We start from the raw sequence: 24,408 nt of genomic DNA on the forward strand, positions 1-24,408 counted from the left end.
TACGCCAAATAATGGTGATAGAGTAGTTATTTTGGAAATTCTCCACGTTTGAGTTTGACCAGGTTTCTGCTGTTGAGCAAATCTTCATATATAGTGACCCGGAGCTGGGGGCAGTAATTCATCACGTGAGCGTATATTCGCTCGATAAGATCCCGTGACCTGCACTTCTCTCGATGCCTGTGGATGTCATGATTGATCCTTTTCCACTGCGTTATATTGTGTTCTTAATCCTACGACTCGACAGTCAAGGACCCGCTTGACGAATCCTGCATTTGACATCTTACCAGGAACATGGTCAACTCGCAAGGGCTCATGGAGATGCATCTCTCCATTGAGGCAAATTCCCAGCCGAACCGCTCAACTATGTTTAGTGACAACGGCGGTTCTGATTTTGAATATCGTATCGCTGTGCTGTTTTGAGCCAGAATTTGACTTTTCATCTTCTACAGATGTGCAACCTTTTTCTCGCAAGAGCTATTTCTATTTCTCGTACCGGGACCCAGGTAAGTCAAAATTGTCACAGATGCCGAGATGCCTTTATGTTTATTTCCAACCCCCTTCTACTCTGTACTGGCTCTGAACCAGCCTTAAACCCAGTAATCTCTTTCTCCTGCCAGCATACCATTTACTTCTCCGCCGGTCTTCCCAACAACAATCTTTCCCTTGCCTCTTTTCAAAAACTTCCCATCTGACATACCTCCCAAAATACCTCCGTTATCCCTATCCCAAACCTTCTTGCCCCTTAAAATGGTGTACCTTGGCCAGTTCTTGACCTTCATTCCCTCGTACCTAAAGTACCGGAAGATCAGTAATTGTTGGATCAAGATAGGATGGGAATTGTCGAGCATAGCCCATGAGCCGTGAGGCATGTTCACCAGCATCTCGGGGGTAAGCATAGCTTCACAACTGGCGAAGCCGGCCGTCTTAAGAGACATTTTACTCTTTAGTTGAGACTTACGGTGTATAGTCAACTCCGTGATGCAGCATCTTCTGTTCAATATTCACACCGTCCTTCAAGTCTTCCTCTGGATACCAAATAACCAAATCGGCATCGTACCCTGGAGCAATATTCCCTTTCGTTCCATCTAGCCCATATAGCTTCGCCGGGTCCGAGCTTGTGAGCTGCACGAACCTCTGCAGACCTAAGCGCGAATCTTTGTCTGAACCAGCGTAACTGAATAACAACGGTAGTCTTGTCTCCACTCCTGGTACGCCATTAGGAATGTCCCTGTACCGCATAATACCGCTCTTCAGTCCCAGCTTCTTCCCGTTAGGGTGGTCATATGACGACGGTGCGTGGTCCGAACTAAATGTCGTGAATGTTCCGTTCGCTATGCCGCGCCACATGGCCTCGAGGTCCTTAGGGTCATGGCGTAAAGGAGGGGAGCAAACGCATTTTGCGCCCTCGAATGCGTCGTGGTGACTACCCTTTAGTCTCTCACTCAGCAAAAACAAATATTGCGGGCAGGTCTCTGCGTGGATTGGCAACATGCGTGTCTGAGCCTTCCTCACATGCTTCACAGCGATCTCCGAGCTCATATGGACAATCAAAATCGGGCTGTCTGTCAGTTCAGCCAGAGAGATGATCCTGTATGTTGCTTCGTTCTCCGCGATCTGTGGGCGCGAGATGGCATGGAAATAGGGATCCGTGTGACCAGCAGCTTCGAGACGGTCGGTGATGAGCGAAATTATATCACTGTTTTCGGCATGGACCATGGTTGTAAAACCCAGGCTTCGAGCTGACATCAAGACCTCGAGAAGCTCGGAATCGCCAAGCTTCATAGGTTCGTATGTCATATACAATTTGACACTTGTGATGCCTTGTTCGATCATGAGAGGCATTTCCTTTTGCATGATTTCAGGGGTGGGGTTCGTGAGAATCAGATGAAATCCATAGTCACAGTAACTTTGGTTCGTGGCCTTTGTGTGGTACTCTTCGACCACTGGGATAACACTGGTTTCTGACTTCTCTTGAGATGCGAAAGCGAGAACTGTAGTAGTCCCTCCAGCGATCGCGCTGCGGCTGCCAGTGGTGAAGTCATCGCCTGTTGGGCAGTTATCTTGAGCAAAGTGGACGTGGGAATCGACGCCTCCTGGGGTCACATAGGCCCCCTTTGCATCAATAATTTGAGTGTTGGCATCCCGAGGGAGTGAAGATCCAAGGCAGGAGATTTTCCCATCTTTGATACCGATTTCTATTCCGAGAGGAAGTACATCGGAGGCCGTGACCTATATCAAGTTAGCATCAAGTCAATTCTGACAAGTCTGTAGCGGTTTCAGGTTGTTTTATTATGCGCTCATGGGTTGAAGCCCTCTTTGATCGATTTTTGAGGTGACTCCTTTCCTCGAACCTATTTTGTATTGAGCATTTTATCTTCTGCACTCTTCTGCTGTCACTTGATAGCTCGGCGCCGAGGCTTAGCTGAAAATGTAGGACAGGAAAGATCACAAGCAATGATATTAATTAGCCTCAATCGTAATGATACAATGAAATCTCGGAGGAAGACTTCCTGGGGTTCTCAAGGTACAACTTTGTAGTTGTCGTTTCCGTGCTCAGTCCCTGCTGGAGAGTATAAACCATAAAGCAATGCAAAGCGTCAAAACTCTAGTGATAGGAGATAAAATGCAACATACAATTATGCCATTCACAACGACTAGATCAAAAGCCATGATATTGAATTATCGAATCTTGTAGCGAATTGCTTTGAATCAATCAAAGGCAGACGGGAAGCTTTCATTAAATATCAACGTACCAAGCTTCATAGATAGGTCGACGACTTCACATGTTATCTCCATAGCCTCGCACTCCGCATTTCCCATTGCCACGGTATTGCCGCTTGCCGTTTGATGGTGGCCTGGTATACAGAGGCAGTGAGGCACAGAACAACGCGTCGGCGATCGTGGCTCGCTTCTCCTATTGATCAACAGGGGGGTCTAGTTGGCCGACGGCCAAATCGGCGGAGTACTATACTCCGGAAAGGGGCACCTCTACCCGATCGATAAATGGGGGTCGCACCGTCGCACTCCAGACACTCGGTTCTATAAGGGCCTGCACCTTGGATGACAAGAAGTGTTTGATATGGAAGAATTAATAATAGTCTCAGGTGTGCGAGCAAGTCACAAACAGTGCACTGTGCAGATTAGCAGCGCCAAGGAGCAACAAGTGTGCGACTCCGAGATAAGGCTTTCGGGAGTTCATCGCCGTGATACTCACGGCCGTTATCACGTTGATAACTTGGTGGTTTTGAAAAGTGGGAGACAGGGAAAGTGTTGAAAAGTTGCGGCACTTCTTTCAGTTCCTCTCGAAGTAATATTGTATGTACATCCAATCGAATCTTTCCGCCCAGCTTCCGCATTGATACCCTTCAAACAATTCCACAATGCCTCGTCTCCTCAAGGTGGCAGCGGCCCAGATGGGGCCTATCCATCTTACTTCGAAACGCGAAGAGACCGTCTCGCGGATGATCGCTCTGCTGCAATCCGCCTCCTCACTGGGAGCCCAAGTAGTTCTCTTCCCCGAGACAGCACTCACGACTTTCTTCCCCCGCCATCTCATCAACTCGCAGGAGGAACTTGATTCTTATTTCGAGCACTCAGAACTCCATGAGTCGGCCAATACCAAGCCACTCTTCGACGAAGCGAAAAAGCTCGGGATTGACATCTCAGTCGGCTATGCGGAGCGGACGCCAGAGGGCAAGGGGTATAATACTCAAGTGTATTACTCAGCCAAGAAAGCAGCCATCATTGCAAAATACAGAAAGATCCATTTGCCGGGTACGAAAGAGCCCTTCGAGGACCCAAACGCTGTCAACCAGTTGGAGAAGAGGTATTTCGAACCGGGTAACTTGGGATTCAAGGCTTTCCGAGTACCGGATGTCATTGAGGGTGTGAGTAAGAAGGGTAGTGGTGAGGCAGCACCCGGGAAGGGGGACCCAATTATGGGGATGATCATTTGCAATGATAGACGCTGGGCCGAATCGTGGAGGACTTATGGTCTTCAAGGAGTTGAAGTTGTGCTCTGTGGCTATAACACAGTCGGTTGGGCACCAGACTTATGGGGAACCAGGAAACCGATGACGCCGCAGCAGGCAGAGGAAGAGGCCTTGTTCCATCATAAGTTGGTAATGCAAGCAAACTCGTATATGAACAGCTGCTTCTCGATCAGTGCTGCCAAGGCTGGCCTTGAGGATGGGAAGCACGATTTGATTGGTGGTAGTTGTATCACCTCACCTGAGGGACACATATTGGCGGAGGCAAAAGGAAAGGGTGACGAGATCGTATTTGCGGAAATAGACCTGGAGGATTGTAGACAAGGAAAGGAGAAGGTAAGAAAGAACATATTGTGCGTATTTGAGACAGCTTGGCTAATATTTCTTTTAGACTTTCGACTTTGACCGACATCGCAGAATTGATTCATACGGCCTCATTACTCAACAGACAGGAATCGTGGAACCAGAACTTCTGTGAGAGGGTGGGTGACAGTAGGGGCTACATATTTTGTCGATAAGAGTATATTGTTAAATAAAGAAATTTCCAAGACTCTTGCTACACCTTTGTAGACGCTTAGAATCACTAGGATATCAGTATTTGACGGTAGCCTCAGCGTGGGCCATGATGCCTCGTATGGTCAAATCCAACGCAAACCATTGTCGAATCGAAAACTAACGCACCATGTATAGATAGGAATGCTCCATAGGCTCGGTGTAACCTCGATGACAGTGAACTGGCACTAAGGAAGAGAATATTCAACTAATATCCCTGATCTGACCCTTCTGATTTCCTGAGATGGAAGATCCATCTAGCCGGAATAAAGAATAGGCCAACCTTGTGCGATAGAGACTGCTCGAGAACGGTGTATATGCTGTGAAACAATGGGAGTAAGAGAGGTGAACTGGTTGGAAAGGATCTAGCTTCACTGCCCTGTCACATCCAATCTTGGCCCCTGGCTCTTCTTCCCTCCGCTGCGCTCCTGTAAATACCCCCCTTTGCCGTCACGTGCCCTTCCCTCACCAGCCCAATCAATATCTGAACGCCAACACCTACTCCATCAATGACTTGCGCATATGCATCCTTCGTCCCTACGGACTCCTCACATCTGAGTTTCATCTCTGTCATCCCTGCACAGCCTAGAGTAATGCAATCTGCGCCCTTTTCATACACAAGTCTTTTCGCGGCCTCGCCAACGAGTCCCAAGACTTTGTCCTTCGGCAGTGTTTCCAATTCCAAGACACCCAAGCCTGTACTTTCGGCACCAACAGAGAAAGCATCCAAGCCGTAATGTCTGATGGCATCTTCATGCATGTACTTACTCCTCCCGCCTGTTGACACAACACCCAGCCTGCCGCCAAGCATCCGAGCCGAATAGAAAGCAGCTTCCATAATCCCAATCACCGGGCCAGAAACTTCTTCTCGGAGAGCGTTGATAAGAGGATGTGCACTGAAGCAGGCGACAAGGAATGCATCATACTTTGAGGCAATCGGTGCTACAGCCCGAACGGCCGCGGCTGCCGATAAAACACAATCGAGATGGCCTTCAATGGCTGAGGGAGTTGGATGGGGAGCCGTGAAGCCTGTAACCGTGCAATATGGTGGCAGAGTGGGCTGCAACGAACGGAGGCAAGCTTCTGTCATAGAGGAGGTGCCGTTGGGATTAATGAGAAGGATATTGATGGCTTTGGTTGATGACCCCGTGACTACGGGAAGAGACAGGGAGGAGTCGGACATCTCGACCGAAATAGGGGTTCAACTGAAGGATGGTTGTGGTTTGAGACCGATGGTGGATACTCGAGGGATAACTGCCAACGATTCGGTACGGGTCAACCAATAAGCAAGGAAAGGGAAACAAATGATCCAAACAATTGAAATAGTGACATCTTAACGTCAACAGAATTGAATATAAGGCCTGCGGGTGCCTCAAGTCTCCTGGCTCTGTTGATTGTGCTGTGTGAATAGCGAGTGCACGGCGATGGGCGTCGTGAGAGGTCAATGGTGGGATGATAACACGGCCAACTTGGCCGTAGGCCACGGACATGGGCGTTCGCTGGAACCCTGGGACCTGGAAGAAGACAGCCGGGCAACATGTCCACAACAGTTCAAGTTCAAGTGACAATGCGACTCTGCCCCGCATTGCTACCTCCGTCCGGAGTGGGGCTGGGCCTCTCGATCAGAAGAATATTCCTTGATGGCTCTCCGCGCGAGTTGACGCCGCGTCGCGCCCTCCCCGAACAACGCGAGAGCGAGGAAGAGAGAGGAGAAGGAAGAAGAGGCAGAAGCAAGAAGCAGAAGCAAGAAGCAGAAGAAGAGTGGGCGTTGGGACAAGCCATATCGACAAGACAGGAAGATCCACCATCACACTCACTGTCCGGTGCGCCCCCTTATCCCCCCCCCCGACAAGGGGTGTAAGTTGCTCTGGAAGAGCCTCCCCCATCTTCAGCTTGCTTCTCGGGCTGCCTCTACCCCCCCCCCTCCCCTTAGTTGAAGAGCCTCGAGATGGATTCTCAGAGCTTCTCACAGCCCTCATTGTCTCCCACCGATTTCTTCAATGGCTTGGAGTTGACCACCCCCGTACAGCCAGGTCCCCGGAGCTACAAGTCGCGCAAGTACCGGCCATGCGACTTCTGCAGAGCACGCCAGGTTGCGTGTAAAATCGATGTCGCCCCGCCTTGCCAGCTGTGTTCGTCCCATGGCCGACAATGTACCTTCGTGGAACGGCCAAAGAAGAAGAGACGGCCGAATGCCTCGAACAGCAATGGGGAAGCAGAGGTGTCGTCTGGAGCCTCAGGTACGTGAACCGGACGACGGAAAACTTTGTCTAACCCGCGAGTGTTGCAGGCTCTATTAAACAACAACAGTACGATGTCTCTGCGACCCAGTTAAGCCCGGGCTTCATTGTACAGTACAGCAGCGAGCAGTCCTTCAATGGCATGAATGAGCATGATGGATTAGACGATTCCCCAACCCAGATACAGCCGCTTGGTCCCAACCAGGATGCCGAACCGATATACAACATGGACCCCTATCTGCACATGATGCCAACTGGAGTACGGATTAGACCCTTGGACTCGCAGTCCACTAAATGTGCTCGGTTTATCGGAGAGACTGGAGAGTCAAATCCCTACCTACTACGGCATTACCGCTATGATGAGAACGATGAGTGTACCATCTCCAAGTTGACATATCGACGAATTAAGACTTCCTCGAGTCAGAACGCCATGCCCGGGGAGAGAGGAGAGCCACCGGTTGTGTTCATGCTCGCAGATGACAGTTTGGCCCAGAAAGGAGAGCCTAGAGTTGAAGACGACGTTCTGGCTAAAGCCCGGTCAGACGTTGCAAACATGTTCACGGAGCAAGAAGCTTTGAGATTGATTGGTCTTTTCTTTCGATTTGTATATCCGTATTTTCCTATTCTCTCTAAAAGCGAATTCTTCTCTACCGGATCTCTCTCTCCGTCTCTTGTCCACACATTGCCGCTCTCCTTGCTATCGGCCATGTATGCCACAGCGTTACCATTTATGCTATATGACGATCTCCTTGCTACGACCCTCGTCCATTCACCACCTCCAGCACACCAACTCTTTCGTATATCTTGGCTTGCAGTAACCCAAGAACTTCACACTCCTCGTCTAGCAACTCTTCAGGCGTGTCTCCTCCTCTTGCAAAGGGCACCTACCAACCGCTACACCACCGACACACCTTGGAAAACTAGTCTTGTAGGTTGGACAGTGAGCATAGCTCAAATTCTTGGCCTATCTCACGAATGTGGTGATTGGAGCAGCATCCCCACCTGGGAGATGTCTCTTCGAAAACGTCTGTGGTTCGGCGTCTTCATTATGGACAAGTGGGCATCCCTTGGTGCCGGGATGCCCAGTCACATCCGGAATGAGGACTGGGATGTTCTCCCACTCACTGAGAACGACCTTGAACTACCATTACCGTCTCTCGACCAGAACTCCAACGGCATCCCGGGCTTCCTAGATGCCGAAACGGATAGCCATCATTTCCGCCTCCTGGCTGAACTCACGATGATATTGAGCGATATCATGGATTCCTACTACTCGCTGCGAGCCACTCGGCAGACGTCGAGGGATTTTACACTCTCTTTGGATCTGGCGCGGCCTCTGCGATCACGATTAAAAGCGTGGAACGACTCGTTACCACCGGCATTCGCTCTCCGACAGCCGGAACGTGTGGATTCAAGAGGCATGGCTTGTCTGAGCGGGAATCCATCTCTCTCATTAGCCTACATTGTCGCGACCATGACCTTATTCCGGGCTCTCTTACGACCACTAGAGAACCTCACCAGTGTAGTAGAAGAAGACCACGGTATCGTGGGCAGCGGCCAGGCCGTGCGAGCAGGAGCCAAAGAATGCGCCAAAGAAGTCGTTGAATTCGTAGAGAATCTCGGCCGAGGCGCGTTGGATGCCTTCTGGCATTCTTGTAAGCTTTACTCCTCCCTTATTTCCACCCATCATCTAAAAGCCATTCTTAGGGTCACGGGCGAACTTCGCTATAGCCTCATCCTTCCTTATGCAGCTGTTATTGACCTCAGAGAGCGAGGCGGAGTCTAATGAGATTAATGATTTGGTAGGGCGCTGGAGATGGGCCATGCGCATTGGGAGCGGGAGTACTGGGAATGGGCTTATGAGTTTGGGACTTCTTAGACTGGATGGTCTTTTATTAGAAAATGGCACGGTTCAGCCTAATCAATAACTGAACAGAAGGTTTGAAAATGGAGTTAGAAGCATTCCGGGTGCCATGGAGTCGGTATCTAGATAAAATATATCCACATTTATGTATTGTATCTATGGGCGTTGTCCGTTTCAGTAGAATCACTGCCACTAAACCTTGAGCCACCAGATACAATCTCATGGAAATCATTTCCTGCCCCTTCTATTCTTTCTGACCATATTCCATTGATCGTGGTATCTAAGAGTACCTAGCAGTTACCTTGTCTAGAACCAATCACTCCATGCTATGCTTGAAAAGTTGACAACCAGGCCACCCCAAATTTTGTCTTCCAAATGTCAATCCACATCAGCTCCTCATCCTTCGGGTTCTTACACCTTGGCCTCTTTCATGCCTCAGGTTCTGTCTTGACCTTGGCCCTGAATACAAAATGGTCATCCTATGATATCGTCAACCAACACTTAAAGACGTCTGTTTTCGATGCCACTGACCTCTGCCTTTCGCTTTCCTAATATTGGCTCCGGGGTACCCCTCTTAACTTGTGAATTCCCGCCATCCTTCGTAGCCTCCGCGTAGCAACTAGCATGGTAAATCCGATCCCCAATTTTCCTTGCATCCATCCACACAAATTCCTGAGCGTCATCAAGCCACTTCATCTCAAACTTCTCCTGACATATAGGACAGATACTGTTGGCAAGTGCTGGATCATCCGGGACTGCTAAATATTGTAGTTTGGGCTCGTTGGCTGTGACCGAGCCTGCAGCACCTGGTCCGCCTGCGATGTCTGCCGCACTGGTGTTTTGGTCTTCCTCAACTTCACGGGACTTAATCCAATCCTAAGCGACAAGCTTCAGTATTGAAGGTAGAGGGCTAGTGGAAGGAGAGTGGCATACCAGTTCATCGACGTACCAACTGCGATGTTGGCCTCGCTTCTCTGCTTCCGTCATTCGTTGGTGAACTCGAAAATGCCAGTCCATATGAGCCGTCTTTTTTTTTCTGCCTTCATCATCTGATTGAAACCGCCGTCCACATTGAGTACATGGCGAGCCGAGACGCTCATAGAGATTAGATATGAGATGAGGGCGGGGACTATAGAGGTTAGTAGAACATCCATATACCCAGGGCAGACGATCCTTACATCTTGAGAGACGCAGGCTTCAGCACGACATCATTGGGGACATCAGCTAGTGGTGTTCTTGTGGCATTGGGAGGTGTATTGATGAAAGGAGGGGGAAATCCAGGCGGGACACTTCCCACCAATGAACCTATAGGCAAAGGAGGAGTGCTCGTTGCAGCCGGTACTGCCGGTACTGCTGGAAGCATGCCCGCAGCTCGTAACTTCTCGAGTAAGGAGTTAGGGTCTGGAACGGGAGTAGAAGATGAAGCAGGGGGCGCAAGGGGATTATAAGAAGGTTGGGCACGGGTTTGTGGTGGTGACCGAACAGGAGCAACAGATTGAGCTGGGGGTGTTGGTTGCGGGGTGGCAGATTGTCTTGCTAATAACGCAGCAAGAGCGCCAGACCCTAATATTGAGCTCAATGAAGGCTGCTGCGCAGGAGGTGGAGCAGCTGCTACGGGTGCAGGTGGAGGTGGGTGTGCCGGAGGGGTTTGGATTCTAGGTTGCGGTTGAGAAGCTTCAGAGAGTTGTGCAACTTGGTCTTTAATGAGCGCTATCTGATCAGGGGGTAGCTTTTGACTCGACAAGATTGTTTGTAAGTCAAGCAATGCCTTCAATCTCGTTTGTATACTGCTATCCCAAGGATTTTGCGCGAATTCTGCTTTTGAGGCAGTAATAAGGTTTGCAATGTCACTGTTCAATGTGTCTATGCTATTCTCAGGCGCGCGATATCCCATCATCTGTGGCTGCTGCCAAGATGATGCACTTCCAGATGGTTGGGAGTAGTGTTGGCTTGGGGGTTGCTTCTCGTCATTCAGCAACGAGACATGGCAAGGGAATGGAGAGGCACATACCTGTGGTAATCCATACTGCTGGTGGCCGTTCATCTGGTTGGAATACTGCTGTCCGTTCGCTGGAGGGGGAAACTGTTGTTGGCTATAACCCGAGGCATATCCCGGAGGGACTTGGGTCTGTGGCCGTAATGCACCGGGTGGAGTTGGAGTATTACGATATGGGGCAGGAGACGCAATGGGACGGCCTCTACCCATAAGCTGCTGCTGGCTTCTGAGATGTTCCTGGTGAGCCTGAACAGCCGATGTTCTAGCCTTGATCAGAGCATTTTCGATTGGACGTGTCACTTCTGGTGGAAACACTGGTCGCGTGTCTATCGATCCTGGTACTGGCTCCTTCCAAGTCTTCAGCATCTCGTCCATTTTTCTCCTCACGTTATTATCCACCAAAGCGTACGCTTCCATGAAGGTCGAGTATAGCTGCCGACCAAAGAAGAGGGTGTAGGGCGTCCCGACATTCTTCACCACAGAGTCGAGAACATAAAAGGCAGGTAGTTTCTTGGCCGGCGAAGTCTGCTTGATGTGGTTCTTTAATGCTTCTGAAATAGCCAGCGCGTGCTCTGTATTCTCCTTCGCGATAACTGTCAAATTGCTGATTTCGTATCGCGAGTTCATCGTCAGATCCTCGAGCGCCTTCCTGTAATCCTCCGCCACCTCATCAGAGGGAGAACCGTATGCGAGTCGGGAGGAGTGGGAATCGGCCATCTTGGACGTCTTTTGTTTGTGCTGGTCGTGGTTGGGGCTTTGAGGAGGCTTGCGTGTGGCTATTGTTGAGGAAAGAAGACGGGGCTTTAGGGGAGGTCAGAGGAGGGGCTGCGGAGGTTGAAGACGGACATTTGCAAGGGCTAACCCATCGAGCTGTATTGAATGTGTCGAAGGCATCTTGATAGGTATTCAGCCTTGCTTCATTCATGCCTTCTGAAGCCTGAAGGTAAACGAGGCATAAAGTGCTTAGTCACGCGCGCTACAGCAAATCATGATCGTATAGACTCAGCTACCTATATGTACCTAGGTATCTAGGTAAGGTACCTTACCTTAGGTATCGCATGGCGCTTAAGGTAAGATACCGTGGGTACCTACAGTAGACATCCTCATATCTCCTCACGGTCTGCCCGCGACAGCTGCACCTTCACACAGAGGAGCATTGAAAATAGAGCCGCCACATCCGCGCAAACATGAAGATTGCATTGTTCTCCATCCTAGTGCTCGTTGCAGTCGTCCTCGGCTCACAGGTGCCACAGAAGGCTGTCATCGTCACTTATCCAGACAATACTCCCAACAGCGTCTTGGACCAAGCCAAGGATGCCATCAAGGCTGCTGGGGGCATCATTACACATGAATACAAGCTGATCAAGTGGGTGTACACTCTTCCTCCCTCCCATGCTCATCTCTAACCTCTCTACAGAGGATTTGCTGCAGAAGCACCAGCCAAAGTTCTCGAAACCGTCCAGGCGTGGGGCAGCGACTACCATGCGGTCATTGAAGAGGACCAGATGGTATCGATTTCTGGCAGTGGGGACTAGTTCTGGATTCGAAAGGGTGCAGGCGAGGGAAGGCACCGGCGTTGGAATTGTACATCATGGCTTGCAAATACTGGGTTTGACGAGGCGCAACTGATATATCACATGCGGCGTTCGGACAGGCGAGGGGCAGCGTCCTTGTAGTGCTGTAATGGTAGGGACTTGAGGCCTTTTCTTTTCCTTCTTTGGTGGTGCCATCATTGGTGCCATCTGCTGTATCTATGTTATTACTGGATTACCCCTCGTGCTACTCTTCTGGCGTGGCATTGCTTCTTCCTGCTATTCACCCCAACCCAGAGACGTAGAAGGTAATGAGCAGCGGCCTTTCAGGACTTTCCTCACATTAAGAGCGCCTTTGAAGGACAAACTAAAGACAAGAAGAGCGAGAGGACAAAGCCGGGGAGGTAACAACGTATTTAGAGATTGGGGTTCTTTGACAGGGCCATCTTCAATAAAGAACAATACTATGAATGAATGCTTTGTTTAGACACAAATGCTTTGTGCAATAGAAAGAGAATATTGTGCTGGGAGATGGCCGTCTCTGTCCCTCGGGTAAGGTAGGTCGCGTTCACAAAGGAGCTTCCCTAGAACGCGATATCTTGAAAGAAGCGACGGCAGCAACTCCAGACAACGAACCTTGCGCATAAATCACCTGCAACGCCCGCCTCTCCGACCAAGATGTCAGATAGCTCTCGAACAATTCCACATAAACCGTATCTCTTTTACAATTCGTCCTTTTTCTACGTCTACTCGTAAACCGCCGAGCCGAACACGAAGGGGTCCATCTCGACGATGCCGACCATGCCATATACTCGGGGTACAGAAACAGCTCTGCTGAAATGGGTATTTCTTCTTCGAATGTTCTGATATACATTGTCCTGTGCTAATCATGATATGCAGGTGAACACATTCCCCCTCGACTCCAAGGTCGAGTCCCTAGCAGAGCTGAGCGATGGTCTTGCCTTGGGTGCGATGCTGGGTGGGTGAACCGGAAACCCCTTTGACTCTATTCCTTCCTTTGACATACAAACGCTGATGTTAAATTTCTGCAGAGGATATCGATTCCCACTACTCCATAAATGATCTTGAGAGACATTCCAGTCCTTCTAAATGGCTGAGTAAGAAGAGGTGCCTCGAGGCCGTTTACAGATCACTACTTCGATATATCCGCAACCACACCCTAGACCTCAATTATCTTACACTCGAAACCACAATAGATTTTGATATCATTGCAGAGCACGATGATGTTCAGGAAACGATGAAGGTAGCGGCGCACATCTCGACGAACCTATCGTTGTCAGAACTCGAATCAAACCTGACTAACACATGTATCCAGCTCCTCACGATTTTTTTGATGGCGGCAGTCAATGGCCCTACGAAGGAGAAATACATCGGCAACATCATGAATCAACTCGATGAGTCCGCGCAGCTCCAGATTATGGATCTTATACAGAAGGCAAGTTGACAACTCCCTACGATCCTTGTCGTTTACTAATTTGATTACAGCTCGGAAAGCTTGAAGAAGTACACGCAAGCTCCAATTCTACTGATTCAGCTCTCCCCCAGAAACTGACCAACGATCTCCAACTCGCATTTGAAGAAGAACATGCGACTTTACTCCACGAGCATGAAGCTTTGAAGAAAAAGCATGCTGACTTTATCACTCGGTTTGAACATCTGCAAGCCAAAAATGATGATTTACACGACCAGAATGATAGGATAGAGGAGCAGTTGCGGTCCCTTCAGGAGTCAAACAGTGGAGATCAGGCTGAATATATAAAGGCCTTGCGAAAGCAAATCGAAGAGAGAGACGAGCTTATTGCAACGCATGAACAGGAAGCGGAAGCCAGTCGAATAACGAAGGAGAAGCAGAGCAGAGAACTTGCTTCCCTGAGGCCCACTGCCCAGCGACTTCTGGAGCTCGAGGATGAGGTTAAGGTGCTAAAGACTGAAAACGCTTCTCTAACCAAGAAGGCAAACATGGTGGATCATTTTCAGAAGAAACTCGAATTGCAGAGTGGTATCGAGAGAGAGAACGCTAACTTGCGAGAAAAAATTGATATTCTCCAGGGAAATCAAAAAGACTTTGACAAGGTTTATGCAGAGAACGATGCCCTGAAGACGACAATTGGCGAATACAAGAAAAGGTTTCAGGCTTATGAAGCTGAAGTCATGACATTAACAACCCAGAAAGCAACTCTTCAGGCAGAGCATCGCTTCTCTTTGGAGAGAATCGAAGCGCTCACTGCAAGCAAGCAGCATGATGAGGAATTTATAAGGGGCCTACAGGAGCAAATTAACAGTGGCGACCAGCATCAGTCTTCCCCCAAATCACCAGGCAGATCAGGCGGTCTGACCTTAGAAGAAGAGCTGGAACAAAGCGATGATCCAACCCCTAACTATCTGCTAGAAATATCCAGGCTGAAAGCTGAGAATCAACTTCTCAAGAGCAACACTGCTGGAACCTCCAACGCTACGCTTCGAATCGATCTTGAAGAGTCCGAAAGAATTCGTAAGAGGCTTGAGGAGAATCTCCAAGAACTCACTGAGCAGCATGCTCTTGCGCAAGAGCAATTACAAGCAGTCATCAGTACCTCTTCACCCGAAAAGTTAGTCAATATCATTAACGACGCCCTCAACATTGGACCACTTCACATACTTATGGAGGGTTTCTATAGGGACGATGCCGTTTTACATACTAGAAAACTATATCTTGAAGCCAACCGAGAACTTTCGTCAACCAAGAGCAAGCTGGCCGAGCTCGAGGCTGCCCTTTCAAGTCGGGATCGAGAACTACTTACCACGAAAGCAGACCGTAAGTCATCTGGTCATAATTCCTTATCCATAGTACCTAAGCTAACGTATACGTAGTTGCCGCTGTTGATCGAGACGAGATTGAAGCGTTAGATGATCTCAAAGCGACCAATCAGATCATCACTTCATCACTTCAAAATGATTTGATGGTTCTTGAGAGCAAATACAAAAACATAAAAACTGATTACGAGCAGCAGAAATCGCATCTAGTCGAAGCCCTCCTGGCGAAGGATAAACTTCGGCAGGAGCTTGCTGGCATGAAAGAAGGAAGAAACTCGGTCGGTGAGAATGACGCTCCCGCAGCAGGAGCCCATACCACGGATGAACAGACGAATACGGAACTACAAACATTGAAAGAGGTAAGCAATGAAGCTGTCCCTCTAAATGCGCAGCTTTCTTTTGAAAGCCCCGCATTGTTGCATCTTCCCTCTCATCTTTGTCTCGATCCGTATACCTCCAAGTCCGAGCAACTCGACAACATTGCCCAAATAGATGAGGCTGCTCTACTTATACTTGAGCGCGAGGCAATTGGCGCCCTTCAGAACTCAAAAACGGATGACACCCAGATCGCTGTTCATATCTCTCTTCCTATGTCTCCATCAAAGCCCAGCCCGGTTCGGAAACAAATTTTCCGTGCGAGGAAATGGACTAATGATGAATGGGTAAATTCCACGACGGTGACTGACGATACTCGCAGCAAACCGAGAAACAAGAAAGGGTCATCCAAGACCTACAGCAACGGCTCAAAATGGCCGAGGAAGGCGGTGTAGATGCGCAGAAGGTACCGTGTCAAGTTTTCCTTGTTATTACTAATTCCGTCGATTTTCTAAATATTATGAACGTCTCTATTGTAATGGACTCCTGTTTTATCTCGCTGGCCTCTCCCCTACAAGCAGATTGATCAGTGCTACGTGAGAACTCAACTGATGAATGAATGTGAAGGCTGCGAATGAGGCCCTGATAAAGAGCCTGATGCGTGAGAATAATATGATTGCCACAGCTTGGTACGATCTCACGAGCCGATTGCAGAGCAACAGCGTGGTGCTGCAGCGCAGACAAGATGCGCCGAGGAGCTGGTTGAATAAGCAGAGGCAGCTGGTGAATGCTATTCCTAGACGATGATGAAGAAGGATGAGCTAGCGGGTATGGTTGTCTACTGCATCAGGGGCGCTAGAAACTGGCGGACGGTTACTGGCTCTTGTGTCGGCGACTGATTTGCATCAAGTAGGGGAGGAGAGCATTTTATGCGTGCATAGATGGATACATGGTCGGATACACAAGTGGTACAATTCCGCATTTAACTTTGCGTATACCCCTCTAGGATGATAGGGTGTACACAACCTATGTTAGTTCTATTCTTTTAATTAATATACGGCAGGGTCGTATTATATATTCTTCTAATAAAGACTAAAATTCATTTAAGAATATAAGCTGTTTATGTCTAATAATTAATAGTAGTAGTAGTAAGTTCTTACTCTATTAAATACCTATATAGTTACTATAAGAGTTATCTATAAACAATTTCTATATAGTTCTATAAGAGGGAAAAGAAAGAAAAAACCTTCTTACTAAGGCGCTATAATATTACTACTCCTTTTACTCTAGCTTATCTATAGCTTTCTTATAAAACAAAGAGTACAAGTTAGACTAGAAAAATTAACTACTTATACTAGAGTATAAGGTCTTATATAGTACCTTATAAGGCTCTTTACTCTTACTAGTACTTTATATAAAAGATAAAAACAAAACTTGTTGCTACCCCTCTACTACTCTAAAAACTTAAAAACAAATAATAGATTTAAAATTAGTGCCTTTAGATACCTCTTAGAGCGCTAGTAAACTATAAGTAAGCTTATAGTAACAGATAGTAGGTATACTAGACTTAAATAGAGCTAGTACTACTTACTTATAAGTAAGAGCTAGTACTCTTATTTTCTAGTAGAAAACTATAGTAAAGAGCTAGTAAGTAGTAAGAGTAGTAGTAACAATAAGATAAAGATAATTCTATAAAGAATTAAGGCTTACGTAATACTAGGTAAAGAAGAAAAGGCGTTACGACTCTTATATAACCTTATTATAATAATAATAATAGTAGTAAAAACAAAGGTAGTAAATATAGTAACCTTCTTATATACCTCTAAGACCTCTTTTAACGACAACTTAGTAATAATTAGATAGTTAAGATTAATACTAAAAGAGGCCCTCTAAAGGCTAGTAGTAATAGTAGCCTTTTAGGCTACTTATACATTAGTAGTAAACTAACGCCTAACAAGAGTATAAGTTATACTAAAAAGATAGATTAAAGAGCTATAGATTAGAGTAGATAAGTAGATAAAAGACCTAGTATATTATAGTACTATAAAAGTAGTAATAGTAGCTAATATAGTAATTAAGAGCGCTAAAGTAATAGTAACTTACTAGCTACTTAGTAGCGACACTATCCTTACGTTTAAAGAGTCTATACTAAAGAGCGTACTCTAAGACTAAGGCTAGGTACTTATAGAGAGCGTTTAGGCCTATAGCCTAGCTCTATAAAAGTAAGTTTATAGTAATTATAAAAGGCCTACTAGCTAACTAGATTATATAAGTAAAGGTAAGAGTATTACTAGTAAAGATTTAGGCCTATATACTATATATTATAAAGGTTAAGGTTAAACTTATTAGGGCCTTTATAGTAAAGTTTATAATAGTAGTACTATACCTTTAGAGTACTAAGGTAGTAACGTACTTATATAACTAAGGATTAATCTAGTAAGCCTAGATCTTTAACTATAAGCTATATTCGGCTAACCTATAAATCTAAAGATACTTTTAGTACTACTAGTTTAGTTATATTAAGTAATTTTATAAGAACTAGGCCTAGTATAGCTACTATATAAGTATAGTATACCCTTAAGGTAAAGAGGACTATCCTTAACTTAATAGTAAGAAAAGATATATTAACTATAGTAGACTATATATAGTATAAGACTATTAATGTCTTAAAGCCCTTAAGGTAAAAGAGTAAGTATATACTATATACTAATAAAGGCTTAAGTAGTTTAAGGTATCTAAGAGTAGCTTTACTAACTAGGTACTTAGTGTTACACTAGTATTCTTATAAGATAGTAATAATAGCTTCTAGATTATAGTAACTAAGAGACTATAGATAAGTAATAGTAAGAAGCTTATAGTAAAGGCTTTAGTAAGAAGAAGACACTTCTTTATTAAGGTACTAGATATAGTAATAGTCTAAAGCTATAATATTATAGAGATATTAAGCTAAGGAGCTAACTAAGAGTCTAGTAACCTTTTTATAACGTAAGACTTATAGATCTTAGACTTATAGTAATAAAATTAATAATAGTATACTAGAATACTATAAGAAAGAATAGCCTTACTTTAATAGTACTTTATAATTACTATAAAGCTAACGTTATAGTAATTTAAGAGCTATAGTATAATACTTAGATAAAGATAGTCTACTACCTAGTATAAGTAAAGTACTAGTAAGTCTATAAAAGTAAAGACTATATAGTTATTTACGTTTATAAGTAATACTTACCTCTTACTTAAGTAGTAAAGACAAGTATTAACTAGTACTACGTTACTTTATAAGACGTTATTATCTAGTTAATATACTTACTAATTCTTAACTCTATAGGCTAGACTAGCCTACTCTAGCGGCTTACTAGAAAGGACCTAGTAAGGCTATAAGTTATTATAAGTAATATAAACCTTTATTACTTACTCTAAGACAGAGCTAGTAAGACTACCTCTAAATTAGAGACCTTTCTTTATCTAGCCTATAAGTAGTAGCTCTTACTATATACTCTCTAAAGAGAGCTAACTTATTAATAATATAGTAAATAAGATTTAACGATTAATTACGTATAGACTATAGTAACACTCTAGTATACTTACTAAAGTAACCTAGGATATAAGAGATCTAACTATTACGCCTAGCTAATTAAGGTTATTACCTAACTAAGAGACTACTAAAAGAGAGCTATAAAGGCGCTAGAGTAAAGCTAGACCTTAATAGACTAAGAGCTTATAACTATTAAGGCTAAAAGCCTTTACCTTTCTTTAGAGCTACTAGATATACCTTATAAGGTTAATAAGGTAGTCGACTTACTTACTACCTAGCTTATACATATTACTAACATATTTAATTTAAGGAAAAAGGTTAGCTAAGGACGTACTAAGCTCTAGTAGAATAGTAAAGTCCTTAATACTATCTAATAAACACAAGTAGTACGTTATTAATACGCTACTACCTTAACTAAGCTCTACTAGCGCGACCTTTAATAGGCTAGTACCTAATAACTCTATATAATCTAAGACGTAAAGACTAGAAGCTAGTATAGTACCTTTACTACTACTTTAAAGGACTAGTAACAACTCTAGAGCCTTAAGAGGTAGGCTAGGCTCTATAGCTATATGTCTCTAGAACTAGCCTTACTCTTGTCTCTTTAAGGTACTAATAAAGAGGTACTAGCTATAAGCTACTATAATAAAGTAGTAGTATTAAGTCGTTAGTTCTTTTTAGAATTAGTAGCTAATCTTAGTAACGTTGTCTTAGACCTTTAAGACAAGTAATACTAGTAGTTTACTATTAATAATACTATAATAAAGGTAGAGATTATAGACGTCCTTTAAAAGACAGGTACCTAGAAAGTACTAAGGCCTTACCTACTACTTACTAGCTTTTTTAAAGCGTATAAGCGCCTTTTAGCTAAGCTCTTTATAGTAATTATAATAGTAAGCCTCTAGCTAAGGTACTTTCTTATAAAGTTTAAAGTAGTAAAGGTAGTAGTACTATATAAGCTTAAAAAGACCCTTAAACAGTAATAAATAGCTAAGGCCTATAGGCTAATTTTACTCTTAAATATAATAAGTAAAGTAATTAAGTTAGTAGTTAGCTAGTACTTTACTAACGCTATAAAGTCGTAAGGGCTCTTTCTAGAGATATAAATAAGGAACTAGCCTTAGCGCTTAATAGACCTAGTAGTTAAGATAGTAGTTAATACTATATATATAATGTAAAGCTATAAGGCTATTATAACCTTCTTGCCCTCTCGGCAGATGCCCTTAAGAAGCACTTGCTCCTCTATAAGCACGAGAGCTCTCTTTTAACATAGATCTAAACTAGTAAAGTTAGACTCTAGGCTTTCCTTTTTAAACGTAGAGTACTAGAGGTAGCGACCCCCTAGTGCCCTTATAGTAAGGCCCCTAAGATAGCAGCTTACCTAGTCCTTGACTACTAGTAGCTTAATTAATAGCGGCAGGCCTTATAGTAGGCGATCTACCTAAGGGCGCTATAGACGTTCCGCGACTTCGCGGTAGTAATAGAGAGAGGCAAGAGCGCGCGTATACTAATCTATTAGCTACTATCTACTAGCTAATTCTTATAGTTCTGTCTAGCTAAGTACTACCTAGTAGAAGAGTTATAAGAGAGGGAGTAGCCCTAGCTAGTAGCTAGCGTCTTACCGGCGCCTTACTAGTGTCTTGTTAGCGTGTTTAGTATTACTAGGCTAGAAGGTTAAGTTCTAGTAAGGTAGCGATAAGGACCTAGCGCCCTAGTAGCGCCGCGACAGTATAAGTACAAGTAGTAGCACGTAGGTTTTTACCCGGCTCTAGTACGGTTTTACTACGTGATTTATATAGTATAAAGGTTCTGTATACGTTAAGCATAGGTAGTAAGAGTAATAATAATAATAATATTATAACCTTCTTTTAACTTAATATTAAAGGCGCCTTTAATATAGTAAACTATATACGTCTTTTTTATACTCTTTAATACTAAGGGTTCTTTATATAAGCTGTATAGTAGGTACATAGCTTTCTTACTAACTAGATAGCTAGTCTTTTTTTTAATAAAGAAGTAGTACTACCTTAAGAGGTTACTATAAGAGTACTATAAGGCTTGTTTCTCTCTCTTATCTTCTTTCTTCTTTATACTACTAGCTTATACATATAGCTATAAAGATATATAGGCCTTATTATAGTAGGGTTTACTAATAACCTTAACCTCTTAGTATTTAGTAAAGACATAATAAAGACACGCTAGTACCTTAAAAGAGTATAGTAGATATATAGCTAGTAGTTACGTATAAAGAAAATAAAGTTTGCCTTTTGTTAGGTCTATTCTTATAGAGTAGAAGAGGTAAGAGTTAATAGACAGTTATAGTATATTTAAAGGTATATTACTACTTTAACTACCTATAGACTAATCTCTAAACCCCTTTTCTTTCTCTTTTCTCTTCTTTATTCTTATACTCTTTAATGCCTACTATTACCTTAGTCGTAGTACGTAGTTACCTTATACTTAATTTCTAAGCTATTATAGTCTTACGTATTAGCGTACCTAATATAGTATCCCTCCTTTTTAGCTTCTAACCTTAAAAGCTTATAAGTACTATGTAGCCGTTAGGTCGTAGTAAGGCCGCGACAGGTATAGATATAGCCTTTAAATACCTTCTCTCTAAAATAAAGGAATAAATTAGTAAGTAAATATATAACTATATAACTTATAGTATTAAAAAAAGAAGAGTAGTAGTGACTTTGTAGTATAGTAGAGGTACGTAGCTAAACTACGAGATTTCTATTATATATTATACTTTTAGATCTTTACCTTATACCTCTTATATTTACTTCTAGTAAAGACACCTTAAAGTAAAGTACTAATAAGTCACTAGGTAGTCGTAAGACCCTTAATACGTAGTATAAACCGTATTACCTAAGCGCGCTAGTATTCCTTACTCTTTTACTACTTTTAGAAATCCTTTATTACCTCTTACTAAAAGGTCGATAGTATACTAACAGTAGGTAGCTATAGAGATCAAACCGTATTACCTATAATTATATTTTTTAAGTAAATATAAAAAAACACCTCTTTTGTCCTCTTTTACTTAGTCCCTCTCTTATAGTACTAAGGGGTATATAGAGACTTGTTTTTACTAGTTTGTTATCTTCTTTTCTTCTTTTTACTCTATATAAATATAACGCTACTATACCTCTTCCCTCTCTTATAACTCTTCTAACGAACTTTTAACAAACCTTAATTAAACTACTAACAACGACATAGCTCTAATAAAGCGTTTAGTAGTATATAAACAATACCTTAATTAGATAGCTTTATAAGACCTTTAGGGTACTACCCTAAAGTATAAAGATAATAACTATAAGTATCTCTTCTTAGTAAAGAGTAACGACTTAATAGCGTAGTAGCTACATTAGTAAAGTACGTTTATTATAAGAACTTAAAGAAAGAGTATACTTTTGTAAGTATAACCCCTCTTAAGGTAACGCTCTTATGTCGTAGCTTTGTTAACGTTACTAGGTCGTTTTAACCTTTTAAGCTAAAAGAATTAAACTTTAGAAGGTAATTATAAAAAAGGATAAGGTAAGGTAGTCTATAGTTTATAGTAAAGTTAAAGCTAATATAAACAGGCTATAATTTAGGCTACCTAAACTTTAGTAAAGAAGAGCCTCTAACATTTAAAGTCTTAGACTATAATGTTAGTAGAAAAGAGACTATATAATAATAAAGTAGATAAGAAAGAGTACGTAGAATAAAAGTTAGGTTATCTAGTAAAAATTACTTATTAGATAGAGCTTTATAATAAGTTTACTATAACTATAAACATAAAGGTAGAGTGTTGTAATTAGCTTATAAAAGAGGCGCTATAAGTGTACTAGGTGTCACGGGTCAGAACCTGGTAAGGGGTTAGTGCCGAGCACGTAACCAACCGGACTATCGTTGCCCTGCCCTAATAGTAGAGTTTTCCCTTACCCCTTACCTTATACGAACCCTTTCCTTTCTTTCTTCTTTAGAGTATTCTCCTTATAGAATAAATTGACTTTACCTAAGTATTGTGTCGTTAACCCCTAACATTAGAATACTCTTAACCCTTTTTATCTAATTAGAGCTTCTTATAGCTCTATTATACAAGAGTATAAGATAGAGTAAGACTACTTAATAATAAGTTTTTAAACCTCTTTTACTAGCTTGTCTAGAGGTCAGGATAACTAAGAGTAGTCGTCTACTAAACTAGGGTAAGGAGAACGACTAGAGTATAAAGTAGAGTAGTTAAGGTAAGTAGTATAATAGCTCTAAGCCTAGGCGGCCTAATACACGAACCTATTACCCCTTACGCTAATCCTAGCTGTCCTAATACTATCGTCTATAGTCCTAACACTATTACTTACTACTGTCGCCCTTATAGGGCTACTAGCTAAGCTACTAGCTAAGTAGCAAAAGAGGCTCCTTCTAGATACTACTATATTTAATAGGACTAAAGCCTAGTTTACTACGTAGCGTTTAGTAATTAAAGCTAAGCTTATAGTAGACCTTACTTATAACACGCTAACCGTACGATTCTAGTACGTTTATAGCCGACTAACAAGTAAGGCCTTAACCTAGATTACTCCTTAGGTCGGGTCGAACGTACAAAACAGACTAATAGTTAGAAAGGAGATAGATTTTAAGCTATTAGAGTAACTTTAGTAAGTGTTTAACGACGTAAAGTTAAGAGAGTCGGCTAGGATATAGTTATATAAGTTAGAGTAAGGAAACTAGAGTTTTGTAGCGTTTTTAGTAGACTTTAAGTATACGTTATTAAAGGCTAAAGGCCTAAGTTAGGACGACGACATAAAGAAGTCCTTCTTAAAGAGTAGCGTATTAGACAAGCTTAAGCTAGTAATCACGGCCTAAGACATACCTACGTTATACGTAGACTTTTATAAGCTCTTAGAGACTATAAGCTATAACCTTAACGCTATTAAGAGGCCTAGATAAAGATAGACAGGCTACTAGGGTAGGGCCTACTATACCTTACCTTTAAGGAATAACCGGCCTAACGACTATATAGACTAAGAACTAACTTATACTGTTGTATATTACAACTAAATCAGTACTAGTAGCATTTTAAGGATTAACGTTACCTTATTTACAATCAATCAAATTAGAGTTACCTTAACGTTACCTTAACTCTAATTCGATAAGTTAACGTTACCTTAACTCTAATTTAATAAGTTAACGTTACCTTAACAGTATATCGTTAATCCGATACTAGAACATTATGCCGAAAGCCGACAATACGCCGACTATTACAAATACTACTATTACGTGATACTATACACGTATTACGTGATATATTACGTGATTTACGTGATCTATTACGAATGCGCGATATATTACAAATGTTACCTACTGTGTTAGCCGACGTACTACTAATATAGTATAGCGTATTACGTGGCGTATTACGTGGCATATTACGTATTACGTGGCGTATTACGTGGCTTTAGTTAGTAGTCACGTAATTTAACGATTACGTGATTTTAGTGTTGTATTTGATTATATTGTGTGATTTTAGTTCGAGTATTAGGTGATTTTAGTGTCTTCGCTTACAAATTTATGTACTAGAATATTCTATAC

General features: G+C 43.3%; 7 protein-coding genes across 7 annotated transcripts; 4 read left to right on the top strand and 3 right to left on the bottom strand.

Annotated features, from left to right (window-relative positions):
* Window positions 1–587: 587 nt before the first annotated feature.
* M430DRAFT_97978 (hypothetical protein) lies at window positions 588–2,670 on the bottom strand (the record flags this gene model as incomplete). The annotated part of the gene is made up of 3 exons (XM_024870085.1): window positions 588–789; window positions 959–2,229; window positions 2,635–2,670. 3 exons carry the CDS (start codon window positions 2,668–2,670, stop codon window positions 588–590), a joined length of 1,509 nt encoding a protein of 502 aa, XP_024722926.1.
* A 611-nt stretch (window positions 2,671–3,281) lies between these two features.
* On the top strand, window positions 3,282–4,510 carry M430DRAFT_116500 (hypothetical protein). The gene is made up of 2 exons (XM_024861636.1): window positions 3,282–4,325; window positions 4,381–4,510. The coding sequence occupies exons 1-2, from the start codon at window positions 3,381–3,383 to the stop codon at window positions 4,465–4,467; spliced, it is 1,032 nt and encodes a 343-aa protein (XP_024722927.1). The 5' UTR covers window positions 3,282–3,380; the 3' UTR covers window positions 4,468–4,510.
* A 49-nt stretch (window positions 4,511–4,559) lies between these two features.
* Window positions 4,560–5,945, bottom strand: M430DRAFT_33566 (hypothetical protein). The gene has a single exon (XM_024866389.1). It carries the CDS (start codon window positions 5,722–5,724, stop codon window positions 4,924–4,926), a length of 801 nt encoding a protein of 266 aa, XP_024722928.1. The 5' UTR covers window positions 5,725–5,945; the 3' UTR covers window positions 4,560–4,923.
* Window positions 5,946–6,489: 544 nt separating this feature from the next.
* M430DRAFT_16825 (hypothetical protein) lies at window positions 6,490–8,709 on the top strand (the record flags this gene model as incomplete). Its single annotated transcript, XM_024863534.1, has 3 exons — window positions 6,490–6,781; window positions 6,832–8,436; window positions 8,489–8,709. 3 exons carry the CDS (start codon window positions 6,490–6,492, stop codon window positions 8,707–8,709), a joined length of 2,118 nt encoding a protein of 705 aa, XP_024722929.1.
* Window positions 8,710–9,058: 349 nt separating this feature from the next.
* On the bottom strand, window positions 9,059–11,544 carry M430DRAFT_116505 (hypothetical protein). Its single transcript, XM_024861637.1, has 4 exons — window positions 10,657–11,544; window positions 9,824–10,605; window positions 9,579–9,774; window positions 9,059–9,521 (listed from the first exon to the last, which is right to left on the bottom strand). Exons 1-4 carry the CDS (start codon window positions 11,356–11,358, stop codon window positions 9,147–9,149), a joined length of 2,055 nt encoding a protein of 684 aa, XP_024722930.1. The 5' UTR covers window positions 11,359–11,544; the 3' UTR covers window positions 9,059–9,146.
* A 156-nt stretch (window positions 11,545–11,700) lies between these two features.
* On the top strand, window positions 11,701–12,645 carry M430DRAFT_116508 (hypothetical protein). Its single transcript, XM_024861638.1, has 2 exons — window positions 11,701–12,007; window positions 12,059–12,645. The coding sequence occupies exons 1-2, from the start codon at window positions 11,829–11,831 to the stop codon at window positions 12,174–12,176; spliced, it is 297 nt and encodes a 98-aa protein (XP_024722931.1). The 5' UTR covers window positions 11,701–11,828; the 3' UTR covers window positions 12,177–12,645.
* A 144-nt stretch (window positions 12,646–12,789) lies between these two features.
* M430DRAFT_210651 (hypothetical protein) lies at window positions 12,790–15,837 on the top strand. The gene is made up of 7 exons (XM_024864432.1): window positions 12,790–13,016; window positions 13,074–13,152; window positions 13,226–13,437; window positions 13,510–13,629; window positions 13,680–14,782; window positions 14,852–14,988; window positions 15,045–15,837. The coding sequence occupies exons 1-7, from the start codon at window positions 12,966–12,968 to the stop codon at window positions 15,755–15,757; spliced, it is 2,415 nt and encodes an 804-aa protein (XP_024722932.1). The 5' UTR covers window positions 12,790–12,965; the 3' UTR covers window positions 15,758–15,837.
* Window positions 15,838–24,408: the final 8,571 nt, after the last annotated feature.

The sequence above is a fragment of the Amorphotheca resinae genome, assembly GCF_003019875.1.
Source record: "Amorphotheca resinae ATCC 22711 unplaced genomic scaffold M430scaffold_3, whole genome shotgun sequence".
Taxonomy (NCBI): Eukaryota; Fungi; Ascomycota; class Leotiomycetes; order Helotiales; family Amorphothecaceae; genus Amorphotheca; species Amorphotheca resinae.